The 27,777-nt window shown below is 39.9% G+C and overlaps 2 protein-coding genes across 6 annotated transcripts in view; one reads left to right on the top strand and one right to left on the bottom strand.

The window, feature by feature from the left end:
* LOC100514009 (histone-lysine N-methyltransferase SETMAR) overlaps nt 1–27,777 on the bottom strand; it is a 73,615-nt gene that overhangs the window by 9,167 nt on the left and 36,671 nt on the right. The window contains exon 3 of one of the 2 annotated variants that reach the window (XM_084986792.1): nt 18,814–21,159. The exons of the other annotated variant lie outside the window; for it this stretch is intronic. Coding sequence (XP_084842918.1) covers nt 21,094–21,159 — 66 coding nt within the window. The 3' untranslated portion in view covers nt 18,814–21,093. Of the gene's footprint in view, nt 1–18,813; nt 21,160–27,777 lie in introns of those variants that run through there. 2 annotated transcript variants of the gene reach the window in all.
* SUMF1 (sulfatase modifying factor 1) overlaps nt 1–27,777 on the top strand; it is a 90,563-nt gene that overhangs the window by 56,658 nt on the left and 6,128 nt on the right. For all 4 annotated transcript variants that reach the window (XR_014822359.1, XM_084986794.1, XM_013981911.3 and 1 more), the window contains 1 exon segment: nt 22,880–22,939. Coding sequence is in view for 3 of the 4 variants with exons in the window: in XM_084986794.1 (XP_084842920.1) it covers nt 22,880–22,939 (60 nt within the window). In the remaining variant the exon portion in view is untranslated.

The raw sequence follows: 27,777 nt of genomic DNA, 5'->3' as shown, positions 1-27,777 counted from the left end.
TCACATGGTTTTCATGAAGACAGTTTAGAATAAATCAGTTTGATGGAGAAGTAACCAGGGGTTGAAATGGAAAATGTGTGGAATGGTTAAGGCAGGTGACTTAAACTTGATAATAAATTACTGTGGTTGTAAATTATACATAATAAGTATCAAAGGGAAAATGGAGCATTCAAAAAACATCAGTCTCTTGAGGCCAAGTTTATGAGAAGAATTATATTTTCTTTTTTTGTCTTTTTAGGACCACACCTGCGGCATATGGAGGTTCTCAGACTAGGGGTTGAATCAGAGCTGCAGCTGCTGGCTTATGCCACAGCAACGTGAGATTTGAGCCATATCTGCAACCTGCATCACAGCTCATGGCAGCACCAGATCCTCAACCCACTGAGCAAGGCCAGGGATTGAACTCATGTCCCCATGGATGCCAGATGGGTTCGCTAATTGCTGAGCCATGATGGGAACTCCAAAAATTGTATTTTCTTCTCCCCAGTGGAAGGAAGAAGGAAATCATTCTGGAGGAAAAGCTAATGTTTACCCATTACCACTTTTCGTTGTGGCTCTGGAGCAAGGTCAATCATTTAACAACAACCACAACAACAAAAAACTGTTGAAAAATAGAAATCGGCGTGAATATATATGGCTCAGATATTTCAATACTGTAAACACGTTTTCAAACACGTTATCCAAACACATACTTCCTGTTTGAGAAGAGTGATTGCTAATTCCAGTTGCTATTTAGAAGGTAGTAAAAATACTGTTTGTTCAGAATTTCCTGTTAGAACTCTTGACTCTCCTGAGCAGAAAGAGAAGGACCCCCAGTGTATCGTGGCATACTATCTCAGATTGTAGGATTGGTGGATCTGGGTGGGAAGCGAAACCTCCAGCCTCTACTCCTGAAGGAACTCCTTCTTTGGTATCCTTGACAGTGATGGTCCTGCAGCCTCCAGCTTCAAACCTTGTAGTGCATCTAGTTGTGTTACCAGATGTTCTCACTGTTTGATATCTTCCCACGGCCAACCAAATATTCCACCCCCAGGAGCTTCAGCTCATTGGTCCTCACTCTTCAGTTGGTGAGAACTCAAAACATGGCATCTGTCTTATGTATGAAAAGTTTTTCAGCTGCCTGAAGATAGTCACAGCCTGTGCCCCCTCATCTTTCTCCTAGATAAACACCCCCATTCTTTCAGTTGCGCCTTGAATACCGTGGTTTCCAATCCAGGTTACATTCCTCTGAATAATAGGAATAGAAAAAATTTTCTAAATGGGCATCCATAAATGTACACAGCATTCTAGATGTTCCCTGATAGGTGCAAATTATAGTGGGACTGTCCTTTTTCCTCCTTTGTCATCTGGTTCCTCTTGTATTAACAGTTAAAGGTTGAGCCAGTGGAGACCAGTAGAGCTAGGTTTGAATTTTACTGCTGTAACTTGTTTAACAGTTGTATGACCCTGGGCAAGACCCTTAACTGCTCTGGGACAAGTTTGCTTCTTTTGCAAATGGGGATATAGATTCCTACTTTGTAGAGTTGTGAGGAACTGAGAGAATATTTGTAGCCACTTAGCACAGTATTTGGCAAATAGCAAGCATGCAATAATATATGACAGCAGCTTCTGTCTACATCATTGCTGGTTCTATCCTACAATGGCTGTGAGCCCTGTTACTGTTATGTGTAGTGTGGTAACAGCAACAGGAAGGGCAGCATCTCACTGTTGGCCTCGCATAAGCTTGCAGCCAAATGAAACATATATATATGCCACACCCACTGCATGTGGAAGTTCCCAGGCCAGGGATCAAACCTGAGCCACAGCAGCGATCCAAGTTGTTGCAGTGACAATTCTGGATCCTTAACCTGCTGCACCACAAGGGAACGCCTCCCCTGTATATATTGATTTTAGGCTAGATAAATATTGTTGCTGTGTAGCTGTGTTTCATGAAATTATTTTTAAGTGGTTTTAAGCTTTTTTGAATGTTTTCTTTATGTTTTGTAGCTGTGTCTTGAATCTTCATGAAGAGCTTACCTCTTCCCTCCATTAAATTCAGTTTTTTTTTTTTAAATGGGTTTCAACCTTGAGAGACAGCTGGCAAACATCATTGTGACTATCAGCTCTGTCATTTATGGTGGTGGTTTTCTCTTCCTTATTATTGGCTGTGTTTTTGTAATTGATACAATGTGAATGGGAGGAGGCTTGAGGCAGGGCGCTGCAGCTCTGGGGCCAGCCCACATTTCCTGAGGACTTATTGGATTTGGGGGCTGTACTGGCTCTCGGGGATGCAGAAATGCACCAGACAGGCCGCTGCTAGGAAGCGTATGGTCTAGGGAGAGGTAAATCAGGATGCGCCATGGTAAGAGTTGCTGCTGATGTGGTTGAGGAGGGCCCTGGGTGAGCTCTGTCCCTGCTGGTTGGAGCTGTGAAAGCTTCTCTGAGCAGGTGCCCTTTGAAAGGATGGCAGCAGTTGGTGGGTCACTGTGCCACGTCCTTGGCATCCAAACACAAGGGCATGGCCTCTTCAGGAATTCATGGTGAGCCGAGAAGGGATTTTCATCCTTTATTTCCCTGCTGCTTTCTGTTTCTTGAAGTCAAGCCTAATCATCGGTGCCTCGAGCCACAGCTACCCTCTGCTTGCCCTTCAGTCCTGAAGCGTCTTGCCTTTTCCATACTCACAGTAAAAGTAAAAGCAGAGTGTGTGTGTGTTTCTTTCTTTTAGTTTTGCTGCAGTATATTTTTCCCCTCTTTAGGGGTGAAGTAGATCTGTTAAAAGAATTTCTGTTAACTAATCAGCTTGGAGCTTTGGAGAGTCACTTGTGAATTGCCTTCCTTGGTTTGACATGCCCAGTAAAAGGGCTTTTTTGAGCTATCTTTTTCACAGTGTAGAGCACTCATGGGAGGGGAGAGCCATATGCTCTAAGATTGGGATGACAGAAGGTCAGCATAATAGGTTGGGGTTACAACAGAGACAATAAAGGCAAAGAGTACAGGGTTTGCTAATGTGGCTATGTGTTGTCCACAGTCAAGTTCTTCCTGCTGCACCGAATAACAGAGCCGCCACTACGTGATGAAAGCAGAGGTCAGTGGCCTAGGTTTCCATCTGAGATTTGGCTGTTAAATATCAAGGGGCCTTGCGTGAGTCATCTTGCTCTTGTCTGGCTTACTGCTTCAGGTGTAACTTTTGCTGGGGATGTGACAAACCCTTCGCGGGGTACGGTAAATCTGGACAACAGCCCTGGGGTCTGGTGCTGGCTTGGAAAGTAGGCCATGATAGATGAGTAACCTTGTGGAACATGGTTAACAGGGCAGGTTTTTAAATGGTTCAGACCTAGTTCCACATCCTAGTTGTGCCACTGGATTGCATGGTAGCCTTGGGGAAGGAGGGTGACATTTTTTGATTTTGTTTCCTCATATATAAAGTGGGAGCAATGATGACATTTAAGGATATTGGGTCGTCCTGAGGATTAAGAAGAGATTCAAGCCAGTGGCACTGTACCCACCACATGCTAAGCACTCAGTAAATGAGAGCTAATTACTTTCCAAACATCTCTCAGTCGGAACATTTCCTTTTTGAAAATCCTTTCCCCTTCAGCACGTCTCTTGTCTATTAGACCAGATAATGTTATTTTCTTCCATTTATTTAATAAGCACTTACTGAGCACTTGCTTTGCGCTAGGGGCAGACATAAACATCACATCATCCTTGACTTCAGAGAGTTTGAATTTCAAAATCCTTAATTATGGTTCCTCACCTCCATGATACTAGGAAACTTGCCTCATCAACACTTAGGAAGTCAGAACCAAAGCCTAGGTTTTTGGCTTCCCTTGAAAGTTGTTTATTCCTTCCCTGCACCTCTGTTTACCTGGAAAGGGCCGCAGGGAAAGGGGGGTAGGAGGGCTTGCAGAGTCTCTGTCACTTGGTTCCCTTATTTCTTTGGGTCCACAGCTGACAGGCCAGGTCTGAGCAGCTTTTCTGGGCAGAAAGGGGTGTTTGCCAAATTCTAGGTGGAAGTAGGCCTCCATTATGGGTCAGCTGCTTAAGATTCTGATCTCCTCTCCTGGTGTGGTTTGAAGTATAAATTGACACTTGCTTAGGTGCTATCTCCAGAGCTAGACCATCTCTGTCAGGCTCGGCATCGTGTCTTGCAATCCGTGGGCCTTGCTTCCCACCTTCTTCTTAACCCCAGGCTTTCCTGGATGGACTATCTTTTCTTGGTAGTGCAGTGAAGGCCCTAAATTTATGCCTAACGTTTTTAGCTAAGGTTTCTATCCCTTCACTTGATTGCCAACAAAGGTTAGAATATGTGCATATTCCAGCACACCGAATGATTCTCTTCTTTACAGTTTTTCACATGTAGTGGTCTGTGTTCATAAGCACTTTGACCAGAGCACTCCTAAACCAGCGGTGGAGTCATTGCACACTATTTTTGAAGAAAAAGTGTGGTCTCTCCAACTTGGGAAACAGTCCCCTGAGCTCTTTTCCACTCTAGCTTTCTAGATTATTAGAATAAAATGTGTTTGGATTATGTGGAAAGAAATATGCCTCAGACCCAACTCTGCAGCCCTGACTTTAGTGCTTTTGTGAGGACCCAAGTCAAAGTGTGTATCCTTTACATTTATATTCAGTTTTCTCTTTCTGAAGAGCTCAGAGTTCTCTCTTTTTCCCTCCGTCTTTCTCAGAAAATCTTCTCTTCTGTATTTCTCATACCCTCAGAAATATTCCTAATTGTGTAGTAGGAGGCATATAGTCTTCATCTCCCTTCTTAGGATAAGTCATGGAGTGGAAGGAGGTTCTGACTTTGCCCCAGATTTTGAATTTGATTTGCAGAGTCAGGATTAAATCCCAGGTCTTCTGATCTCTAGAGTCTTGCAGTATTTACTGGACTCCAGATGTTATTTGATATGCAAAACTCGAAAGACTACTTACTTCCTTGTAGTATTTTACCACAAACTGCATACATTAAGTCAATTTCAGGGAGTATTATAAATATGAAAGATAATTTAAGAGATGTGAATTGGTGTGTCATGCAGTGGCTTCTTCCCAGAGCAAGGGAGAGGCAGTGTATTATGCCTGTGGTTTTTTTATAGCTTGAGATTTTTAACCAGTTTCCTGTCCTTCTTACCTTCCTAATCTCTTATTTCCACCAGATTGTTCTTAAAAATTATTGATTTGGCAGGTTGGTTTTTGCAGCAAGCATTTAACCTGTTAATGAATTGTGAAGTGATGTTGTGTCATTTTCCATTTCTATAGCTTCACCTTTCATGCCTTTCTCTGTGCTGTAGCGTGACTCATTTGTTCTTTCCCTAAGGATCTGGAAATAAATCCATGTTTTTGAGAAGAAAAAAATAGAAGTTAAATCATCTTTTATATCAGGTTATTTTGGGGACATTTTTCTTGTGGATATATGGGCGTATTGATAGTGTAAGTGTATACGTGTGATTTCTATAGAAGTATATACTTTTATTCATTCTGTAAAATTTATTGGCAATCTACTGAATGCCAGACTCATCTGCTGGGTTCTGGGAATCCAACAGACATGATCTCCTTGTCCTTGCGGAGGCTGCAGATGTTAAGGGATCAGGCAAACACACCTAATTACATATACATGCATATGTATTTAATTATCTATGTGAGAGAGAAGTAAAGCATGATGGTTAAATGCAGGCCATTTTGGAGATGGACCTGGTCTCCCATCTTAGCCATCTACTAGTTGACTAACCTGTAGCAAGTCACGTAAATTATTACTCAGCTTTCTCATTTCTAAGTGAGGAAATAGCAGTACCCCTTGTGGAGTTATTGAGAGATTGCAATGAAATACCACAAAGACAATGTTTAGTGTAGAGGCTGGTATGTATTAAGCACTTGGTAAATCTTAATATGTCTACAGTGTATTTTTATGTGTAATGAAAATGTAAATATAATAAGAGAGCAAGCTCTTTATGAAATGAGACCTCACTCGGAAATCTAATTCATGGAAGGCATTTATTCTGGATCTTTTAGGGGTGGAAAGGAGATAAGCCATCTGGTAGCATTTAAATGTAAATGATGCTTCTTTCTGTGGATAGTCTCTGCTTTATATTTACTAAAAAAAGTAAACACTGTTTCTAATGAAGTGACAGAACTTACGGGATTGGGCGCTTAGCACTTGTCTACTTTCACTATGTACAAAATAAAATAATGAATGTGTTCAAGTATTCTTTGCAAAAAAGTGTTTAAAAATAGTATTTGGTATAAGCTAATTGCTTATATTCTTTCATAACTTGCTAATGAGTTGTCACTGAAGAACATGGAAGATTTTGAGTATAAGAGAATGTGATAAATGAAATCCTTAGGAAGACTAACCTTTGCTTATTTTTCTTATTTCAAGCAATGCTTCAGAGCCATATCTGGCTTTGCAAGCAGAACTGAACAGTTTCACACCGTTATTCTCAGAGATGGAAGTGACTGAGTCTGGAGCAGACCTTTCAGCAAAAGTAGTTGGTGCACTGTCATGTTGTTGGCTTGGTTTTCATTGACCCAGAAGTCATCTTTCTTTAGGATGAGGCTATTATATACCATGCATTATATATAGGATGAAGCAAACTGATTTCTCTACATTTTAGAACTAACCCCTCCAGGATTTGGTAGACCACAAATGTTCTTTTGTGTTGTACGTTAGCATATTAAGCTTTCTAAAATTAAAGAACCATCTACATTAGACAATGAGTTCCATTTAGCAGTATATATCCTTTAGCATATGATAGAAAGTTAGTTCTCTCTTGCAGAAATCCAATTGTGCTACTCATTTTCTCTTAATAGTTGCTTCTTCTGGGTTTAGGTTGACTGTTTTTTAGCACTTAGGTATTTCATGGCCTTGTGTTGAAAAACTACCACTTATTTTTACAATTATTATGGTCCATGTCTCTTAAACAAATCCTGTGTGTCTATCATTGTATATGTCAGAGTGTTTAACCATTTTTCCTGGGACCTTGCTGCTTTTTCTTCTCTTTCTCCTTCCTGCCCAGAAGTTGGATAGAGTGTGAAAGTTAGGCCCATAGCCACCTCATATTCACTAGAATGGCTTCTATGTAAAAGAATAGAACATAACAAATATGCATAAGGATGTGGAGAAATTAGAATGCTTGTGAGTATTGTTGGTAAGAATATAAAATGGTGAAGCTGCTTGGAAAAATAGCATAGTGGTTCTTCAGAATATTAAAAATAGACCTCAAGATCCAGCAATTCCATTTCTGGGTATATGTCCAAAAGAATTTGGAAAGCAGGATCTTGAAGAGATATTTGTACACTTGTGTTAATAGCAGCATTTTTCACCATAGCCAAATGTAGAAGCAACCGAAGTGTCTATTGATAGATGAATGGATAATGACTATGTGGTATGTACATACTATGGAATATTATTTCAGCCTTAAAAAGGAAGGGAATTTGAATATATGCTGCAACATGGACATCATGTTAAGTGAAATGAGCCAGTTGCAAAAAGACAAATGCCATATGATCTGTTTATATGAGATAACTAGAATAGTCAAATTCTTAGAGACAGAAAGTAGAATGATGGTTTCTAGAAGCTAGGGAGAGGGGAGAACAGAGAGTTAGTGTTCATTGGACAGAGTTTCAGTTTTGCAAGATGAAGAGTATTGGAGATGGATGGTGGTGATGATTGTGCAATAGTTTAAATGTCCGTAATGCCCCTGAACTGTGTGGTTGAAATAACTTTTATGTTATGTGTATTTCACCACAATTTTAAAAAAGTTGAGGTCCTTGAATGAGGCACCTGAAAGATTGTAGTTTCTTGTCTCCCATCTTGGTAAGGATCTGTGGAAAGTATCCCTGAAGGAAGGGAAGTGATTAAGATGGAGAAGCTTTGAGGTGGAAGGATCTAAGGATGTACCTACTAGCTCATGTTGAATTGTGGGGAAGGAAGACCTCCTGAGGTCTCTAATGTAGCACGTGTACCTCACAAATGAGGATACTTGGACCAAGAGTGAAGTGATTGCACTCAGACCAGGTGCTCCCACCTTTCCGTGTGGTGCAGTGTGGTGAGGTATGGCACATGGCTCCCTAGGATGCTCCCTGCCTTGGCTCATCCGGTTAGGTTTCTGCAGTTTTCTCACTGATATTTTCTACTCACAGTCTGTCTTAAGCCCAGGAGTTGATATTTTGTGCTTTTATATTGATCAATTATAAAGAAGCTGAACTGTTTTTACTTGCAACACTTCTGACACTGTGTAGGTTTTTCCACACCAACAACCAACTCTCCAGATTTCTGAACACCAACTGGGTGTCCTCTGATTCAGTTCTATCTGTCAGCACAGACTCCAAGGTTTACAGGCCTAGCCTCATGAGCCTGTCCACACGTCCCAAGCCAGTCCAAGTATTGGGTGCTCTGGGTACCCACACTTCTGTCTTTGGCTCCTTGGTCAGGAGTTCCCAAAAATCCCCTTTTCCAAGTTCAGTAATTTGCTAGAACAGTTCACAGATCCTTTTACTTCCTATCATGAGTTTATTCTAAAGGATACAAATGAACAGCCAGATGAAGAGGTACATGGGGGTGGGGTCCAGAAGAGTCCCACATGTGGGAGCTTCTGTTCCTGTGATTTTTGGGGTTCGCCACCCTCCTAGCACATGAATGTGTTCACCAACTCTGGAGCTCTCCAAACCCCATCGTTTGGGTTTTTTTATGGAAGTTTCATCATGTAGGTATGGTTACCTCCAATCACCAGTCCCTCTCCCCTCCCCAGGGATCAGGGGATGGAGCTGAGAGTTCCAACCCACCAAATAATGCCTGGGTCTTTTTGACTGACCGGTCCCCATCTTGGCGCTCTCTAGGGCTCTCCAGCTACAGGTCATCTTGTTAGCACACAGAAGATACTCATCACTCCAGAGATTCTAGAAGTTTTAGTTGCTGTGTGCCAGGAACTGGTTCAAAGACCAAATATTTATTTCCTATTGTACCACAGGGGCCTCTCCCATCTTATTCTTTTTCCTAATCTTCTCCCTCTCTCTTTGCTGAATTTCTACTCTCTGGCCAAAAGTCATTATGTAGAAACTTAGATGCAGTGCGATGATCCACTAGTTCAAATAATATTGACGTCTGTAATCTCAGCCACTATTTAAGGCTAGAATGATGAATTGGTGAACAGAGCAAAGTCCATGCTGTCGCAGTACCTGCCTTTTAGTAGGAGAAGGAAAGAGATTTGTAATTTGTCACCAGGTGGTAAGTGCTAGTGTATTTTATTTTTTTCTGGCACCATTCTGATGCCAAATGTATGCGTTTTTTTTTTTTTTCCTGACATCAAATACATGTCATTTTTCCATGCCAATTCTCCAGCACCAGCTGGGTATCCAGAAATTCAGTCCAATTCTAATAAAAACTCCTGGAGTTATCACAGATACTACAGGTTAAGGGCTCAGTCCTAAGAGACTGCCTACACTTCAGATGCCACAAGGTAGCGGGGTGGGGGTGGGGGGTCCTCAGGCTAGCTGCACTTCTGCCTGGTGTACAAGAATATAGTGGGTTCTCATGACCCCTTCCTCAGGTTTGGTAATTTACTAGAACAACTTAAAGATATCAGGAAAGTGCTTTACTTACAACTGCTGGTTAATTATTAAAGTATAAAACTCAGGAATAGTCACAAAACAAGAACACTCATCTTTCTTTTTCTTTTTCTTTTTTTTCTTTTTTTTTTTTTGCCTTTTGTCTTTTTAGGGCTGTACCTGCAGCATGTGGAGGTTCCCAGGCTAGGTGTCTAATTGGAGCTGTAGCCACCGCCCTATGCCACAGCCACAACACCACCAGATCTGAGCCATGTCTGTGACCTACACCACAGCTCACGGCAACACCAGATCCTTAACCCACTGAGTGAGGCCAGGGATCGAACCCTTGACCTCATGGTTCCTAGGCAGATTCATTTCTGCTGTGACACAACAGGAACTCCTCATCTTTCTTTTCCAAGGGTTTCAGGAGCTCTGTACCAGGACAATGACCAAATGTTTGTTTTTTGATACCATAGCTGGGAAGCAGAGGATCTTTGGGGCAGGATGAGAGAGAGCCATGCTGGGTGGAGGGAGGGTGTAATCTTTCAGCTTGTCTGGTGACTTGTCATTTGACAGAGACCCTAAATGGAGTGTAAAGTAAGCCTTACAGGATCTGAGGAAAGATTCAGAAAGAACTGCAAGTGCGAAGGACAGTGAGGTCACGAGGGACCCAAGAAAAGAGGTAATGGAAAAAAGATTGACATCATGTTGCCTTGAGAAGCATGTCCACACACTGTCTTATATGTACACAAAAACATTTTCTCCTTACCTGACATCGTGACTCATCAAAGTCTCATGGTACTTGCAGCTTATTTTGTAGTGAAAAGAGGATGTTGGATTCCCTACTTTTCACTTTATTTCTGGGACATGACTTTTCTTTGGAGGTGTTTGAAAACCATTGCAGTAATACACAAGGGAAGATGAGAATTTACCAAGTAGATCCGGGAAATGGAACAGTCTGTTCCATAGTACAAGGTTGAGACCCCAAAACCCGAGAGTGGGGATTTGAGCCAGTGAAGCCCCTGAAGGAGTCTGTGGTATCAATCTAAGTATGGATACCTGTTTACCTGGCAGGTGTTGCTGCTTTAAATGTGTATTTATTCTTAAGTGAAAGAAGCAGATGTCTTATGCCGAGAGAAATATATCAAGAGAAGCACACCTAACAAGGGGCATTATTTCAGCTCTGTCCTAAAGATAATGAACGTCTTTAGGTTTTAAAAATATGAACTCTTGACTCACAGTTTCCTTTGGGTTTTAGCCATTTTCTTGCAGTCAACTTGTGAAAGACAGAAAGGTTTGTGCTCTTCAGACTGCAACAGTGACATGATTTATTTTAAAAATATGATACAGGAGTTCCCTTCATAGCTCAGCAGTTAATGAAGCTGACTAAGATCCATGAGGATGCCGGTTTGATCCCTGGCCTTGCTCAGTGGGTTAAGGATCTGGCGTTGCCGTGAGCTGTGGTGTAGGTGGAAGATGCAGCTCAGATCCGGAGTTGCTGTGGCTCTGGTGTAGGCTGGCAGCTGTAGCTCTGATTCTGTCCCTAGCCTGGGAACCTCCATATGCTGTAGGTATGGCCCTGAAAAGCAAAATAAATAAATGAATAAATAAGTGAATAAATAAAATAAAAAATATGATACCACATCAGCCCATAAGGGGCACATGGCAGAGTAGCTGAGCCTGGAACCAGATGGCGTGGACCTGAACCCTGGCTCCTTCACTTACTAGCTGTTGGACAGGCTCTTTAACCTTTGCGTTCTTTCATTATGCATTTGTAGAATGGGGCTAATGATTGGATGTCCAAACATTCCTAGCATATGCTCGTGGCTGGCACAGTTGTTAATATCTCCCCCGTTCATTCCCCTAAGTATCCTTATTTGGATGATAAATTACGTAGTTGCCTTACCAATAATAGAACCTACATCAAAATATCTTTTTAAAGATTAAAAGCATTAAAACAATATCTGATTATAATATGTGCTCAGTAAATATTAGTTGCTATTATTAGCTGCTAAAACTGGAATCAGGATTTTAAATACCCAGTTTTATGTATTACCCCCCAAAATAAGAATTGTTACTGTAGCTCTTGGGCTCTGAAAGTGAAACATATTTTATTGGAAAGTGGAAGACCACGGACACTCAGTGAGTTAATACAGTTTTGAAAATTCTCTTCCTTTTTAGCCCAGTGTGGGTGAAACAAGTAGCATGGAGGAAATGACTGTTTTCATTCATTTCTCTAACAGGGTAATCACCATACTGCGCATGCTGGTTTTACAGAGAAAATACTGCGGGGGTTGTTAATTTGGACTGGGTGTTTAATGTGCTATTCTTTCCAATCTAATCTCTAGTTTCCTTTCTTTGACCTTTCTCTGGGTGTCACCCTCCTTTTCCTCTCATGCGATGTCTAAAGCTAATTGCAATCCCTTCTGTTGGTCCTTGTGGTGGGGGAGTAAAAGTACACATAACTGAAAAAGCTATGTTTGAAGTACTGGTTTCATCTACCCACTCTTAAAATCCCTTATCATGTTTGACATCAGGTAAACAAAGTGAATTGTTATTTTTTATTTTTGATTTTGTTTTTCACATACACAACTTGGTTAGAGGTGCTGCTAGCCTATAAGATGGCTGAGCTGGACAGGGACAGAGGCGGAATGGACCTCATGTCCTGACCTTGTCACTTGCCAGCTGTGTACTCCATTTATTTTGTTGCTCTAAGTTTCATATTCCTCATCCCTTAAATGGGGATCATGATAGTTCCTGCTCCCCAAGGTTATTTAGAGGATCAAATAAATAAGAGGGATTAGCATGCCCTAAACAAATGTAGGCAGTGCTTCTTTAAAAATGGGTGAAGTGATTGAAAAGCGATTCTTTTTAGGAGACCTATGAGCAGAGGCTTAAAGCAAAAGAAGATTTAAAAAGCTGCTCCTGATTGTGTGTTTCTGAGCTGCCTATTGCCATAGTGTAAGGCTGATGCTTTAGCGTGCATGATGTGCTTCAAATGGGCAGCAAGATCATTTTTCTTTACTCATAAACCTCAGGCTGCAGAACCATGCCTGTGGGAGCCTGGTTGATAAGATAGTTTGAGGGCTTGACAAGTAGTCAGGAGAGCCCAGCTTTTAGCCAATCAGGACGAGGATGACTAAGCTCTCAAGAGAAAGATGCCTGCTCCTCAGGGTCACAAAGTGGAGAAGGAAAAATGCTCTTTTAAACTGCACATCCCCGGTACTTAAACTTCTAAGGAATCCTTTGACTCCTAGCATTTGGGGGCTCTGAAGGTTTTTTCTTCTTTTAACTTATTTTTGGTGTATACTTTTCTCTATTTTTAAGTTAAAAGTTGTTTTTATTATAGAAAATTTAAAACATACAGAAGTTCAGAGAATAGTATATTAAACACCCATGCTCTTAGTACCCAGCCTTAATAATGATCAAATCAAGACTAATCTTGTTTTGTCTATATTTCCATCCACTTTGCCCTGCCCCCCTCCTCTCCTGGATTATTTGAAATAATCCCACACCTCATATTTTATTTCAAATACCATCATTTTTCTTAGTTTGTCTTCATTAAAAAATAGTTTTGCTGTGGTATAATTGGCAAAGAGTGTACTTTTTTAAAGTGTATGGTTGATCAGTTTATACATGAATATATATATATAATTATATATGTATATATACACTGATCAAAAAATAAATACACACACATATCCCTGAAACCACCACAGTCTAGATAGTGAACATATCCATCACTTCAGTGTTTCCTTCTGCCCCTTGGTAATCCCTCCATCTTGCTCTCTCTGCCTCTCACACCCAAGCAATTACTGATCTACTTTCTGTCACAGTAGATTGGTTTGTATTTTTTAGAGTTTTACATAAGTGGTATCATATGGTATGTACTCTCTCTCTCTCTCTCTCTTTTTTTTTTTTTTTTTTGGTCTAGCTTCTTTCACAATGGCATGGTCTTTTATTTATTCTATAGATATTACTGGGCTCCTACTAGGTATCATTTTGGAAGCTGCAGGACCTGTTAGATATTGTAGTGGACCAGGTGAGAAGTGGTGGTTTGGAGCAGGATGGTTACTATGGAGATGATAGCTGCCATCCATGGGAGATCTGCTTCGGAGAGAGAGCTCCTCAGACCAGCTGGTTGTGGGGGTGAGGGAGAGGGAGGAATCGAGAATTACTCCTCAGGATTCTAGCTTGAGCAGATGGGTCGGGTGTAGTGAAGTGGAGGAAGACCCAGTGAGAAATAGGTCTGGCCTTTCCTAATTCGATCCTTTAATGGGTGTTCATTGCTTTTTCAAAGTTATTATTGTTATCATTGGTTGGTCTTAGTATCTAATCTGCAATTGAAAATAATTTTTTTTCTTTTTTTTTGCCATTTCTTGGGCCGCTCCTACGGCATATGGAGGTTCCCAGGCTAGGGGTCTAATTGGAGCTGTAGCCACCGGTCTATGTCAGAGCCCCAGCAGCGTGGGATCTGAGCTGCGTCTGCAATCTATACCACAGCTCACGGCAACGCCGGATCCTTAACCCACTGAGCAAGGCCAGGGATTGAACCTGCAACCTCATGGTTCCTAGTTGGATTCGTTTACCACTGAACCACGACGGGAACTCCTGAAAATAATTTTTAAAACACTGAGATTGTCACAGGATTTCTGGGTCTTCTCAAAAATGTTATTGAATAAAGGCTAGTTGCTGTTGTCAAATTGAAAACACCTGAGTTTTCTCCTCAGGTGTCTATGGTATTATTTGTATGAGGCAAGAGGAAGAGAAGGCAATGTCAAGGCAAATAATATTTTCAGATTTTTTAAAGTTTCTTCTGGAAAAATTCACTCTTCTCTTTCTGTGGCCCCCAGAATGTTTTTGTTTTGGTTTTACCATTAAAAATGTTAATGTTCTGGAGTTCCCTTGTGGCACAGCAGATTAAGGATCTGATGTTGTCACTGCAGTGGCTTGGGTCGCTGCTGTGGCGCAGGTTCCATCCCTGGCCAGGGAACTTCTTGCTGTGGGCACGGCCAAAAGAAACGTTAAATGTTCTGCTAAGTTGGTTGCTGTGTACCAGCCTCTGCACGCTGGGACCAGCTATGTGAATTCATTGAAATATATAATAGTCTGTTTTCCTTCTACAGGGTTAGTAACATGTCAGCTAATTTATTAGAACTTAGACTCGATTTGGGGGTTTGTGCTTAGAAAACACGAGTCAAGTGATCACTGAGGTTTTAAAGTTACATGCCACCTAGTTTATGGGCACTTTGGGGAAACCTGAGTTAGTCGTGAACTAATAATGTGTAATAGTAAACAATGACTACACATTTATTTTTTATTACTTGCTCAGTGCATTCTGTGCATTATCTCATTTAATCCTCATATCATTCCAATGAAGTAGGGACTATTATCATCTCTACTTTATAAGGGAGGAACCTAAAATATAGAGGGGTTACCTAACTAGACCATTTCACAGTGTTGAACACTGGGGATAGGCATATTAGGTGGAGAAAATCAAATGTGTCTTTGGGAGGGGACACAAGAATCTCATTTGTCCTGTGGTAGGGTGGGGTTTCTGATTATGAGAAATGATGTTGGTAAGGTAGGAAGGATATAGAGCCTGAAAATAATTTGTTTTTGTTAGTCACAACAGATTTTTCATAGATAAATTTATTTATTTAAATGTTTCTCTGAAATATTGAACAAGTTCAAGAGAATCCATTTCTATTTTCTCAGATCCAAAGAGCTCAGGTGGGGAAGTTCTGGACTATCTAATCACAAGAACATCTTCTGATTTCAAACAACCTGGATCTTGTCATCCAAGAGTAAATATACTGCTCTTACTTCATCTCTGATTCCCTTTAAGGTTAAAAGGAATAGTCTTAATCCTTTAAAACCAAATGATCTTTCTAAACTGCCCACATTCTGACGATAGCTGACAGGCTAACAGTCAGCTAGCATCTGAATACCATTGGAGTGGTCACTGACTTACTTGACACTTAAAAGGATGATGGGTATCTAAAGGAAAGTCTGTGATGTGGTGGCTAATACTTTTTCAGAGGCTCTTATTTCCTGCTTTGAAAAATATATTGTGTATTTAGTGGTAAGAAGTGATTTTAATGAAGAGATAGGAAATGCAAAATAACAGATGCCTTTAAGCTTTAATAAACAGAATTATTTCTGAGTGTCACTGAAACAGAAATAATACATTCCACATCGTTTTAGTTTTTGTTGCACTGAATGTGGCTTTTTTCATTAAAAAAATGAGTGTGTGATTTATGAGTGTAAATTTCAAAAGTTACGAAACTCCCACCCTTGTCTCCCAACCCCTTTTTTCTTTCCTCCTTAATTGTTAATAGTTCTTTAATGAATCCCTTTTTTAAAAGAGAATCTATACTTATATTAGCATATATGACTACATACTTTTTTTTAGGATTTTTGTTATGGAAATGCAATTATGACCCATACTGAAGAAAAAGATTACATAGAAACTGACTTGAGTAGCCTAGATATTGGATTTAATAAAAATTTAAAAGCAGCTGTTATGTTTAAAAAACTAAGGGAATATATAATCAGAATTGGTAGAAAATATGATGTGAATCAAGAAATTAAAAATGACAACAGATGGAAAAAAGAGAAACAAGTGAAGTTTCTAGAATTGAAAATATAATGATAGAAACAAAAGTTTCCTTAGACAAACTCAACTAACAGATTAAAAATGGTAGAAGAAAGAATCAGTGAACCTGAAGGTAAATCAAGAGAAATTTTCCAAACCAAAGATCAGAGAAGAAAAAAAATTGGGGAAAAATCAATAGAGCCTTTTTTGACAACATCAAGCATTTCAACATAATTTCAGCACATATGTAATAGGAGATCCAGATAGAGAGGGGAAGGATAAAACATTTTTGAAGAAATAATTTTCATCAGATCTGCTAAGTATTTAGGTTGTCTACAGATTAGAAAAGTTCAATGAACTTCAACTAGGATAAACACAAATGAGAAATATATCTAGCCATGTTATAGTCAGTGTGTTGAAAGACAAAGAGAAAATCTTGAAAACAGCATGAGAAAATCACCTTATCATATACAGGGCAACAATGGTGTGATGAATGGGTACTTTCTCATCAGAAACAATGGAAGTCAGAAGATGGTACAGTGATAAATTCATAGAGCTGGTAAAAACCATCTATCAACTAAGAAATCTATATCTAGCAAAACTATCCTTTAAAAATGAATGTTAAGGAAGTCTGACCTCTGGTTCTAGGAAAATGGGGTAGATGTACATTTCCCTGTTCTTCCCACCAAATACAGTTAAAACTCTGGACACTGCTTATAAAAGGAACATCATAAGTACCTGACAGGTGAAAAGAAGGCAGGGTAGCCGCAGACCTTAGGACCCTAAGAAGGACACAGTGGTGAGTTCCTTGGATTTCGTTTTTGCCCTGTATATTCCAGACTTGAAGCTGAAGAAGTCACCAACCTACAAATGCTAAGGGATGTAAACCAAAAAACTTCCAGGAAAAGCCTGCTTTCTCCAACCAATGGAGCAAGTAGGAAATAGACAGTCTGGCAATCCAGAAAACTTTTAGTAAAACCACGCTACTCCATCTAAGCACCTCAGAAAAAACTGTTCTCCCATGCCTGCAGAGGCCAAGAGGGGAGCCTATATCTGTATCCTGTATGGAGTTGCCATAATACCCCTGCCAAGGTAGAAGAGAAGGCCAGGTAGGGCCCCAGGCCTTTCATCATTGCTTGCAGTAATAGGATACCTCTCACCATGATGTAAGTGGAGACCATGTGGGGAGCTGAAGCTCTCACTCCTTCAGCACTAGGTAATGAGGGAGTCCCTCCTCCCTCAGTCAGTGGAGGCTGAGTGGAGAACCTAGACTTCGGCTCCTCTCTGGCAATAATGTGTTGGCTCCCTGACTCCCCTGCCAGTATGGTGTCAAAGAAAACCTGCTGATGCTCAATTAAGATCCAGCCTTTACCATAAAAAAAAAAATTATTGTGGTTTTAATTGAATAATGACATATCATACCGAGAACCAGGATACATCAAATTGAATGATAAAAGAGGCAGTAGATTCTAACACAGAAAACAGAGATGTTAGAATTATCTGCCAAAGATTTTAAAGCAGCTATGATAAAAAATACTTAAGTGAGCAATTATGAACATGCTTGAAATGAATGAAAAAAGAAAGCTTTGGAAAAGAAATAGAGAACATAAATAAGAACTAAAGGCAAATTTTAGAATTGAAAAATAAACAGAATTAAAGCTTCATGAATGGGTTCAGCAGCAGAGTGGATGGGACAGAGGGGGAAAAAACATGAGTGAACTGGAAATGAGAACAAAAACTATTCAACCTGAATGACAGAAAAGAGGATAACGAATGAATGATGCCTCAGGGACCTTTGTGACTCTAAAAAAGATTATCTAACATTTGTCATGAGAGCCCTAGAGGAAAGGGGAAAGAACTTAGGGCTGAAAGAGTACTCAAAAGAAATGATGGCTGAAAACTTCCCAAATTTTGGAGGAAACTTAAATCTATAGTCAAGAGGGTAAGTAAACCTTAAAGAGGATCAGCCCAAAGAAATCCGTACCAAGACATATCATAATTAAACTCCCAGAAACCAAAGACTTGTGTCCCAGTGGGGAGTTGGTTACCTGGAGCAAGAAAAAATTTGAAAGCAACTAGAGAAAAATGATACCTTATCTATAGGGAAAAAACCCAGTGTGAATGACAGTGGGTTTCTCATCAGAGGCCCTAATAAAGGGCAGAAGAAATGGCATGATACTTAGCCCTTATGTTCCCTGTGGGCATGATACTTCTTAAGTGTTGAAAGAGAAGAACTGCAAACCCAGAATCTTTTTCCTAGCTTTTTAGGAATAAAAGTAAATTGAGACATTTTCAAATGAAGGAAAACCAAAAAATTTGTCACCAGGGAGATCCTGCTGTCGCTCAGCAGTAACAAACCCAACTAGTATCTATGAGAACACCGCTCAGTGGCTTATGGACCTGGCATTGGCCTGAACTGTAGTGTAGGCTGCAGATGCACATTTCTAAATAATCCATAGGTCAAACCATACATTGAAGTGAATGAAAAAGAGCACATATGGACAAGTGCATGCCTGACCTGGGAGAGTGGCCTGTGGAGCAAGGCAACCTCTTGTGTGCCAGGGCCAGAAGCTTGCTCCAGGTAACCAACTCCCCACTGGGACACAAGTTATAAAAAAAAATCAGAATATGTGCTTGATTCTATGTTATTTTCTAAACAAAAATGACAGTATAATATAGTGTACAGAAAGGCCTCATTTTTTTTTTTTTTAAACATGACTTACTTTTAATGGCTGCTTGGTATTCCACACTATTGATTGCATCACACATGTTTAAAAGTAGTGCATCTTGTCTCTTTGCTGACGGATGAAAATTTGTCAAATGCTCTATTTCCTCTTGCTGTTCTTGTCATTGTGTTGTGGATGACACAGGCAGAAAGGAAAGTGTATCTCTTGACTGCGTAGGATGTCATTGATGCTCCCATGAAATAGAACCTGGCCACCCTGAGCAGGTTGGTCACGCCTCTTCCTGCAGCCTCACTGCTCATTCAACAAGCCAGTCTTGCTGCCGAGTGGTTCTGTGGTGTCTACTGTGGATTTGTTTATTCACTGAAGACTTTGATACCTCCCTCAGTATTTTAGATGAGGATCTATTCCCCTACAGTAACACTCAGACGATTGCTCTTTTAGCTCTTATCCTGGGAACTTTAGCTGCACCTTGGTTTTTTGAGGCTATTGGTGCTAACACTTAGAAACTTGCTCCTGCTCCCCACCGTCCTCCATCCTTGTAATCATTCAAGCATTGAAGACCTGTTTGTATTTTGGTATCTGGGAGTGGAGCAGCTGGAAGCAACATTCTCATGGGTTCTTGTCCGTTGCTGAGCAGTGTTTGTATTCAGTGTGTACTAGCGGTCAAAGTGATGGGGCCCCGAAGCCTCTCTTCTTGCCAGATATATAGGCAGAAAGAGGAGGTATTCAGATATGACACTTGGTAGCTTCTTAAGTTGTTTTAACCTGTAGTAACACACGTGATCAGTAGAGACGAGATTCATTTTGTTTTATTGATCCTTTCTTTAACAAATAGAAATGGGGACATTTCCCCCTTGTGTTAATTTCCTAGGGCTGCCATAACAAATTTGGTGGTTTGAAACAACTGAAATTTATTCTTTCACAGTTTTGGAGGCTGGAACTCTGAGCTCAGGGTCCTGGCAGGGCCATACTCCTTTCAGAGTCTCTAAGGGACAATCCTTCTTTGCCACTTCTGAGCTTCTGGCAGATCCCCAGATCTGTGGCATCCTTGGCTGTAGCGACATCACACTAATCTCTGCCTCCGTCTTTACATGGCCTTCTCTGTGTCCTTGCCTCCTGTTATAAGGACACCAGTCATTGGGTTTAGGGCTCACCACAATCCCGTAAGACCTCATCTTACCTAATTACAAAAATTACAAATCTGCAAAGTTCTGATTTCCATATAAGGTCACATTGTTAGGCTCTGAGTGAACATGGAGGTGACACTGTTCAGCCTACTACACACTCATAGTAATTTTTCTGTTGTGTTTTTGTTTTGATTCTGTTTTTGTTTTTGCAAAATGATAAGCATTTCAAACAGATGTAGAAAATCCTACATCATGTTGTTTGTCTGCAAAAATAATTCTAAGTTCTATTTATTGGTTGTATCAGCCCAGGATGACGCTTGTTAGTGCTCGTGTCACTTTTTCCCTGGGCTAGGAGTAGAACTGGAGCTACAGCTGCCAGCCTACACCACAGCCACAGCAACCCTGACCCACTGAGCGAGGCCAGGGATTGAACCTGCATCCTTCTGGATACTAGTTGGATTAGTTTCTGCTGAACCACAATGGGAATTCCCAGTGCTCATGTCACTTTGATGAGTGTCATTTTTATTGGTTGCAGACTTCGTTCTTGGAGATGGTGATGAAAGGGAATTATTTTGTTCTCATCCCTTCCTCTTCGCAAATCAACTCCTTGTTCTTGGACCTAACTCGACAATAGAATTTAATCTTGCATGATAGCAGACACTGTGAGAGACTTTAATCAGAATTTAAACTGTCATTTGATACATTGTAACCCAGCATGCAGAGAACCACCTGAAGCGGTGAAATGCAAGAGTTCCCAATCAAGAAATGTAATGTAGGAGAGAGTGGCCATTATATGGCATAGCTGCACACTTATAAATGCTTTCATTTCTGCATCAGTGAATTCTTAGTGATTATACCACTTTTATAGAATAATAAACTCACCCAGCAGATTCTATCGTAATGTCTCTCAGACTTCAGGTATTCCTGGGTGGAACGCTTATGCAGTTATCATTTCCACATGTAGCACTTCTCATTTATAGTTTGCCTATTTGTAATCAATAAAAGTTTACAGATATAATTTTAAGCAGTTAAGACCATGGAAATATTGTAGCCTTGCAATGGAATGAAGAATAGCCAGTAGCTTGGTCTGTGACAGTCTTTAAGTACCTGGAAATGCTTAGAAGAAAACATGAGCTTCTGCCCACAAGTTGACATTTGTAAGTCAATGTGTTAGCCATACTTGGAGAAAACATGGTTCTTTTAACCTCTGCTTCTTATGTCTGGTCCTCTGACAAGGAAAAAGAAAAGATAAGAAACGTTGTTCAACCTTCTCTTATTTTCACTAAAGAGCAGGAAGCTGTATGATTAGTTGACTTTTTGAGTAACAGAGGAAAAGCAAAAAGTTCTTATTCCCCTCAGACTGCCCAGATGTAATTCTGGTTAATAGGAGTTTATTGGTGACTCTCAGATACTCTTTGCATGGCTTATCTGATCCTGAGGCTCTTAGCCTGGCAAGAAGATTGTTTTCATCTTCATTGTAATTTTATCCAGAGCCCTCCCTGGAAGAAATAGTCTCATCTCTTGGCTGGCTTTTTCTGGCTCCAGTTCTCATTGTAGTGGGAGCCATTGTTCCTTTTGTCTCTTTTTAGGCACCGCTCAATTTCTTATACTTTTAATCTCTAAACTGGAGGTGCAATGGACCCTGGAGCCAGGCTAGGTGTGAACCCTCGTTCTGCCCCTTGCTTACCCTCGAAGTTATTATAGAAATCACATGAGTTAGTATTTGCAAAGTACTTTGATCCGTGCTTGGTTCATAGTAAGCGCTATATCAGTCTTTTTGAAAAAGATAAACTATGTTCTAGATCTTGATTGTGGTGGTGGTTATATGACTGTATATTTGTCAGAACTCATCAGAAGTATGGATTTAAAAGTTTTAATAGTATAAAAGTTTTAATAGTGGAGTTCCTGTCATGGCGCAGAGGAAACAAATCTGACTAGGAACCATGAGGTTGCAGGTTCAATCCCTGGCCATGCTCAGTGGATTAAGGTTCTGACATTGCCGTGAGCTGTGATGTAGGTCGGAGACATGGCTCGAATCTGGCATTGCTGTGGCTGTGGTGTAGGCCAGCAGCTGTAGCTCTGATTAGACGCCTAGCCTGGGAACCTCCATATGCCACCAGTGTGGCCCTAAAAAACAAAAAACAAAAAAAAAAAGAAGTTTTATTAGTATAAAACAGTAGTATAATTGTTTATAAATTATACCTCAGTAGGCCTGACGTAATTTTTTTAAAAAAAGATTAAAAAACACATCCATTTATTTTGTCAGCAAAGGGTTTATTAGGTGTTGCACAATAGAATTTTAAAAACATAATTCAGTAGTACCTGTTCTGACTCAGTGGGTTAAGAAACTGACATAGCAGCCATGAGGAAGTAGGTTCAATCCCTGGCCTAGCTTAGTGGGTTAAGGATCTGGTGTTGCTGCAAGCCTACTGAGGCATAGATTGTGAATGTGGCTTAGATTCAGTGTTGCTGTGTCAATGGTGGAGGCCAGCAACTGCAGCTCCAACTTGATCCCTGGCTCTGAAAATTCCATGTGCCACAGATGTGACCTTAAAAGAAAAAAATTCAAAGAGGCTTGGCAGTCTAGTTGAGCAGGCCAGTTACAATGCAGGATAAACTTGCCTATCAGCATGAGAAGGTGATATAAGAGATGCTGCCAGGCAGCTTCTTAGTCATCCAGTTGAGAAACACTATAGGGGGTTGGATTGCTTAAGATGTTACAAAGATTTCACCAAAGGATGGGAACTCGAGCTGGACCTCAGGTGTAGTAGATTTCTAAAGGCAGGCATTTGGGAGGGTGCTCAGGTGCAAGTGCAAGAACTGGGGGCAGAAATACACATGGAAGCTTTAGGCAACCATAAGAGAGCTGGCTGGACTAAAATACACCTGCTTGTAGGAGGGGCAGCCATGCTCCCTAGACTAATAGGTTCTTTTCTTTTCATCCACAGAGAGGCCCCCCTTCTGGGAAAGACCGGGTGAAGAAAGGGGGATCCTATATGTGCCATAAGGTAAGTCAAGTCACAAAACTTTACTTTGGTGTTCTAACAGCAAGTTCAGGGATCCATTGTGAACATTAGCCCCCTAATGTCCCATCCACTTCTGCTAATACACATCTATCCCCATCGAAGTCAGAAAAAAGTTTGGGCACAGGCATGAGGAAATTGGCATCAGAACCAGAGGTTGTAAGTGACCTATTGTCAACCATATCCATCTGTTGTATCTTGACCTTTTGAGAGGACCTTTATTGTCCCATGAACCTGGGTTGGCTGTGTGCCTTTTCCAGCATGTGATTCTGGAAGCTCACCTTTAATTTATTTGAGATTCCTGTAAATTTCTGGATTCTCTATTGGAATTAAGGTGAGAGTTATAGATGGAGGGGAGGTTATGGGATACTGGAATGGCAGTATCCCAAGTGTTCTAGGTATATAGTGTGCACTTTATGAAATAAGCATCAGTCTCAGAGAATGATCCTGCTCTTTGGGCTATAATTTCATTGTCAGAACTGACTATTCTTGGTTAGTGAAGTAACTCAGTGTTTCGTGAGTAACCTTTTTTTTTTTTTTTTTTTTTTTGTCTTTTTGCCTTTTCTAGGGCCGCTCCCGTGGCACATGGATGTTCCCAGGCTAGGGTTTGAATTGGAGCTGTAGCCGCTGGCCTACACCAGAGCCATAGAAACATGGGATCCGAGCCATGTCTAAATCCTACACCATAGCTCACGGCAACGCTGGATCCTTAACCCACTGAGCAAGGCCAGGGATTGAACCCGCAACCTCATGGTTCCTAGTCGGATTCGTTCACCACTGAGCCAAGAGGGGAACTCCCGAGTAACCTTTTTAAGGAGTTTGGAAATCAAAGACTACCTCTCTTCCTTTTTTTGCTTTAAATCACATATTTTTAGTGTCCCAAGCACTTCATTTTCATTTTACTATCCCTATGCAAAGATGGCATTTTTCACATTGTTATTACAAGAACCTTACCATGGTAATTCAGTCAGTCTCGACAGTTAGAGACTTAACTCATAATGGCTCCAAATTAAGTTATTAATTTGATGATGGGGGCACTGTCAAACTTTGTCTTAAAACAGTGGTTCTCAAATTTTATTGCACATTAGGATCATCTGGGATCTGTAAAATATACTGATGCCTCTTTCCTCATGCACATCATTCTGATTTGATTTTTCTGGAAAGTGATCAGGATTGTAAAGCTCTCAAGGTGATCATAATATACATCATAGTTTGGGAACCACTGGCCTAAAAAGAATCTTTTTAAATTATGTATATGTGTAAATTTGTAGGTGTGTGTGTCTTCTGCATTTCTTAGAATTTTTAATATAGTTGTTTAGGTGAAGGTCAGAGTTGAATTCATTTTATGCTTTATACTTTTATAACAAGATGTGAACAAATTTATCTTTAAAATTCTAATTTTAATTTTAAATTAAAAGCACTGCCCTAGGTCATCCAGTACTTTTAAATGTTCATTTACCCATCTGTGTCTTCTCCTAGAATTTTTCTCTAATTCAAGATGTTACTGCAAGTTTGTATAAATTGTCTTGCTAGGGAGCCAGACTTCCATGAAAAACAGGTGAATCTCTTTTTGCACAACAATATTTCAAAACCCTAATTGCCACCAGTTTATGTCTCTGACATATGGCACTTTTCTTAATTGGGAATCCATTTACTCTGTAACAATTGAGGACCAGAATATTTTTTCTTCAAAAATAAGTGGCAAAAATGAAGCTTATAAAAAAACATTTTAATCATGAATATTTAAATATTCCAGTGCCATGCATATGAATGTGTGTACTTTAACATTTCATTTTTCTTGCTTATTTTAAATCTGTTTTAAATTTTCATAAGCTTCTTTATTTACTCCTTGATAACATCTTTTAACCTAATGTTTTTTTTCTTTTTTTAAGTTGAAATGTAGTTCATTTACTCTAACATATTTTTTAATAAATACATTTACATGATACAGTTTTTTTTGTATGTTTATCTTGTGTCATACAACCGTGTTAAACTCACCTACATTAGTAATGTTTTTGTAGATTCTATTGTATTTTCTTCATGATTGTTATACCATCTATGAATATAGACAGTTTTACTTCCTTTTTAATCGAGATGTCTTTCATTATTTTTCCTTGGTATATTTCATTGGCTAGACTCAGTATAGAGTTGAATGGAAGTGGTAAGAACAGATATTCTTACCTAATTTTTTTTTTTTTTTGGCCTTTTTGCCTTTCTAGGGCTGCTCCCATGGCATATGGAAGTTCCCAGACTAGGGGTCTAATCGGAGGTGTAGCTGCCAGCCTACACTAGAGACACAGCAATGCCAGATCCGAGCCGCGTCTGTGACCTACACCACAGCTCATGGCAATGCCAGATCCTCAAACCCACAACTTCATGGTTCCTAGTTGGATTGGTTAACCACTGAGCCATGACGAGAACTCCTCTAATTTTTAATTATAGGGGAAAAACATTCAGTTTTTCAAAACTAGCTATGATGTTAGCTATAGTGTTTTCAAAGATGCCTTTTATAAGCTTGAGCAAGTTTCCCTCCGTTCCTAGATTTCTGAGGATTTTTATCAGAAATGGATGTGGATTTTGCCTGGTGCTTTTTCTACAGCTTTTAAAATGTTTAAATGGTTTTTCTTTTTAAGTCTATTAATACAGTGAATTATAGCCATTGATTTTCATTTTTCAAATGTTTAACCATCCTTGGTTTCCTAGTACATCCCTTAGTTATGATGTATTATCTGTTATATATATTTTGGATAAAATTTGGTAAAATTTATGCTTATGGTAGGTATTGGTCTGTTGTTTTCTTGTCTGGTTTTGGTATCAGTGTTTTGGTAGCTTTATAGATTAAATTGGGAAATATCCCCTCATCTTGAGTTTCTTGGAAGAGTTAATGTAGAATTAGCATTATTTCTTCCTTAAATGTTTGATAAAATTCTCCCAGGGTAACCATTTAGGCCTAGAGTTGTAACCATAAATTTAATTTAGTTAATAGCTACAGGGTTAGGCAGATTATCTGTTTCTTCTTGATTAGGCTCTGGGAGTTAGTGTCCTTTAAGGAATTTGTCCATTTCATCTGCATTATTGAATTTATTGACATAATCTCTGCCTTTTCATTTTCTATTTAGACTATTTACATTTAATGTGATTGTTAATACGGTTGGGTTTAAATTTGTCATCTTAGAATTACCTGGTGGCTCAGCATTTAAGGATTTGGCATTTTCCCTGCTGTGGCTTAAGTCACTGCTATGGTAAGGGTTTGGTTTCTAGCCCTGGCAACTTCCTCATGCTAAAGGCACAATCAAAACAAAATTTTTTAAAGAGTTCCCATCATGGCACAGCAGAAACGAATCTGACCAGGAACCACGAGGTTGCTGGTTCGATCTCTGGCCTTGCTCAGCGGATAAGGATCTGGCGTTGCCATGAGCCATGGTGTAGGTTGCAGATGCGGCTCAGATCCCTTGTTGCTATGGCTGTGGTGTAGGCTGGTAGCTACAGCTCCAGTTGACCCCATCTAAATATTTGTTTTTCTCTATGTCTCATCTGTTCTTTTCCTTTTTTTTTTTTTTTTTAACTTTTTTTGGATTAAGTATTTAATCACTTCGTTTTCTCTTCTTTGGCTTATTAGCTATAATTCTTTGTTTTAAAATTTTGGGGGTCAATTTAGAGTTTATATTATATATCTTTAACTTTTCTGAAGGATAAGGTTTTTTTGTTTTGTATTTTTTGGCTTTTTATGGCCGTAGCCACGGCATATCAAAGTTCCCAGGCTAGGGGTCAAATTGGAGCTACAGCTGCAGGCCTACACCACAGCCACAGCAACGTGAGATCCGAGCCATGTCTGCAACTTACACCACAGCTCACGGCAACACCAGATCCTTACCCAACTGAGCAAGGCCAGAGATCGAACCTGCAACCTCATGGTTCCTGGTCAGATTCGTTTCTGCTGTGCCATGACGGGAACTCCAAGGACAAGTTTTAATTTTGTCAGTCTCAGCATGAGGGAGAGAGTACTCCAGTAGAGAGAATAGCAATGACAAAACTGAGTGGGACCCACAGGATTTTCCAGAGAGAAATGGAAGCTCTTGGATTTTGGTCAAGTTAACTGTAGAGGATGTAGGTCTTTAACCTCAGTCTGGTTATTTTGGTGAAGTCAAGAAAATGGCACAGTGTTGGTTGTGAATTACTTTTGGAGTGCTTGTTCTTTCCACTTGATTTAGAGTGACAGCGTTAACTAAATATATTAAGATCTGGACTCTGGAATTAGATCTAGGTTGAACTTCTATTACTGCTTTTTGCCAGCCTTTGCCTGTAGTCTCAGGCAAATTACTTAACCTTTCTAAGCCTCAGTTTTCACATTTGTAAAATGTTCATCATACTTGTACCTACTGTAAGGTTCTTATGAGGACTAAATGGGCCAAAATATATAAGCACTTGGTACAGGGCTTGTGGTAAAGACTCAGTAAAAGTTAGCTGCTACTAACATCATCAATTTTAACCATCATCTTTATTTTAATAAGGCTATTTTCCCCCCATCTTCCCTTTTGATTAGAGAACTAATGAACTGCTAATGAACTGCTAACTAAATCCTAGAAATGATTCTCATGGCACAGATGAAAATCAGCAAAAGAAAGAAAATCAATAAAAAGAAAAAAAGAATGATATAATTCATTTTGAAAAAAAATCACCTTGTTTACAAGGTTACTTTTGATCATGGGCCAGGGCCAATTTGCATGACGAAAGTAACCTCTGATGATTATTTCTAACTTTTCAAAAATCCACCCAAAGCATGGCTTCAGTAAGGAGAAGAGGACACAGAAAGAAAAACTATC

Source organism: Sus scrofa, chromosome 13 (assembly GCF_054392235.1).
Source record: "Sus scrofa isolate SSC_HxYL_T2T_F1_AM1 chromosome 13, Sscrofa_HxYL_maternal_Yorkshire_Landrace_v2.0, whole genome shotgun sequence".
NCBI lineage: Eukaryota > Metazoa > Chordata > Mammalia > Artiodactyla > Suidae > Sus > Sus scrofa.
The sequence above is the reverse complement of the archived record's forward strand: the minus strand, read 5'-3'. Positions and strand labels throughout refer to the sequence as shown.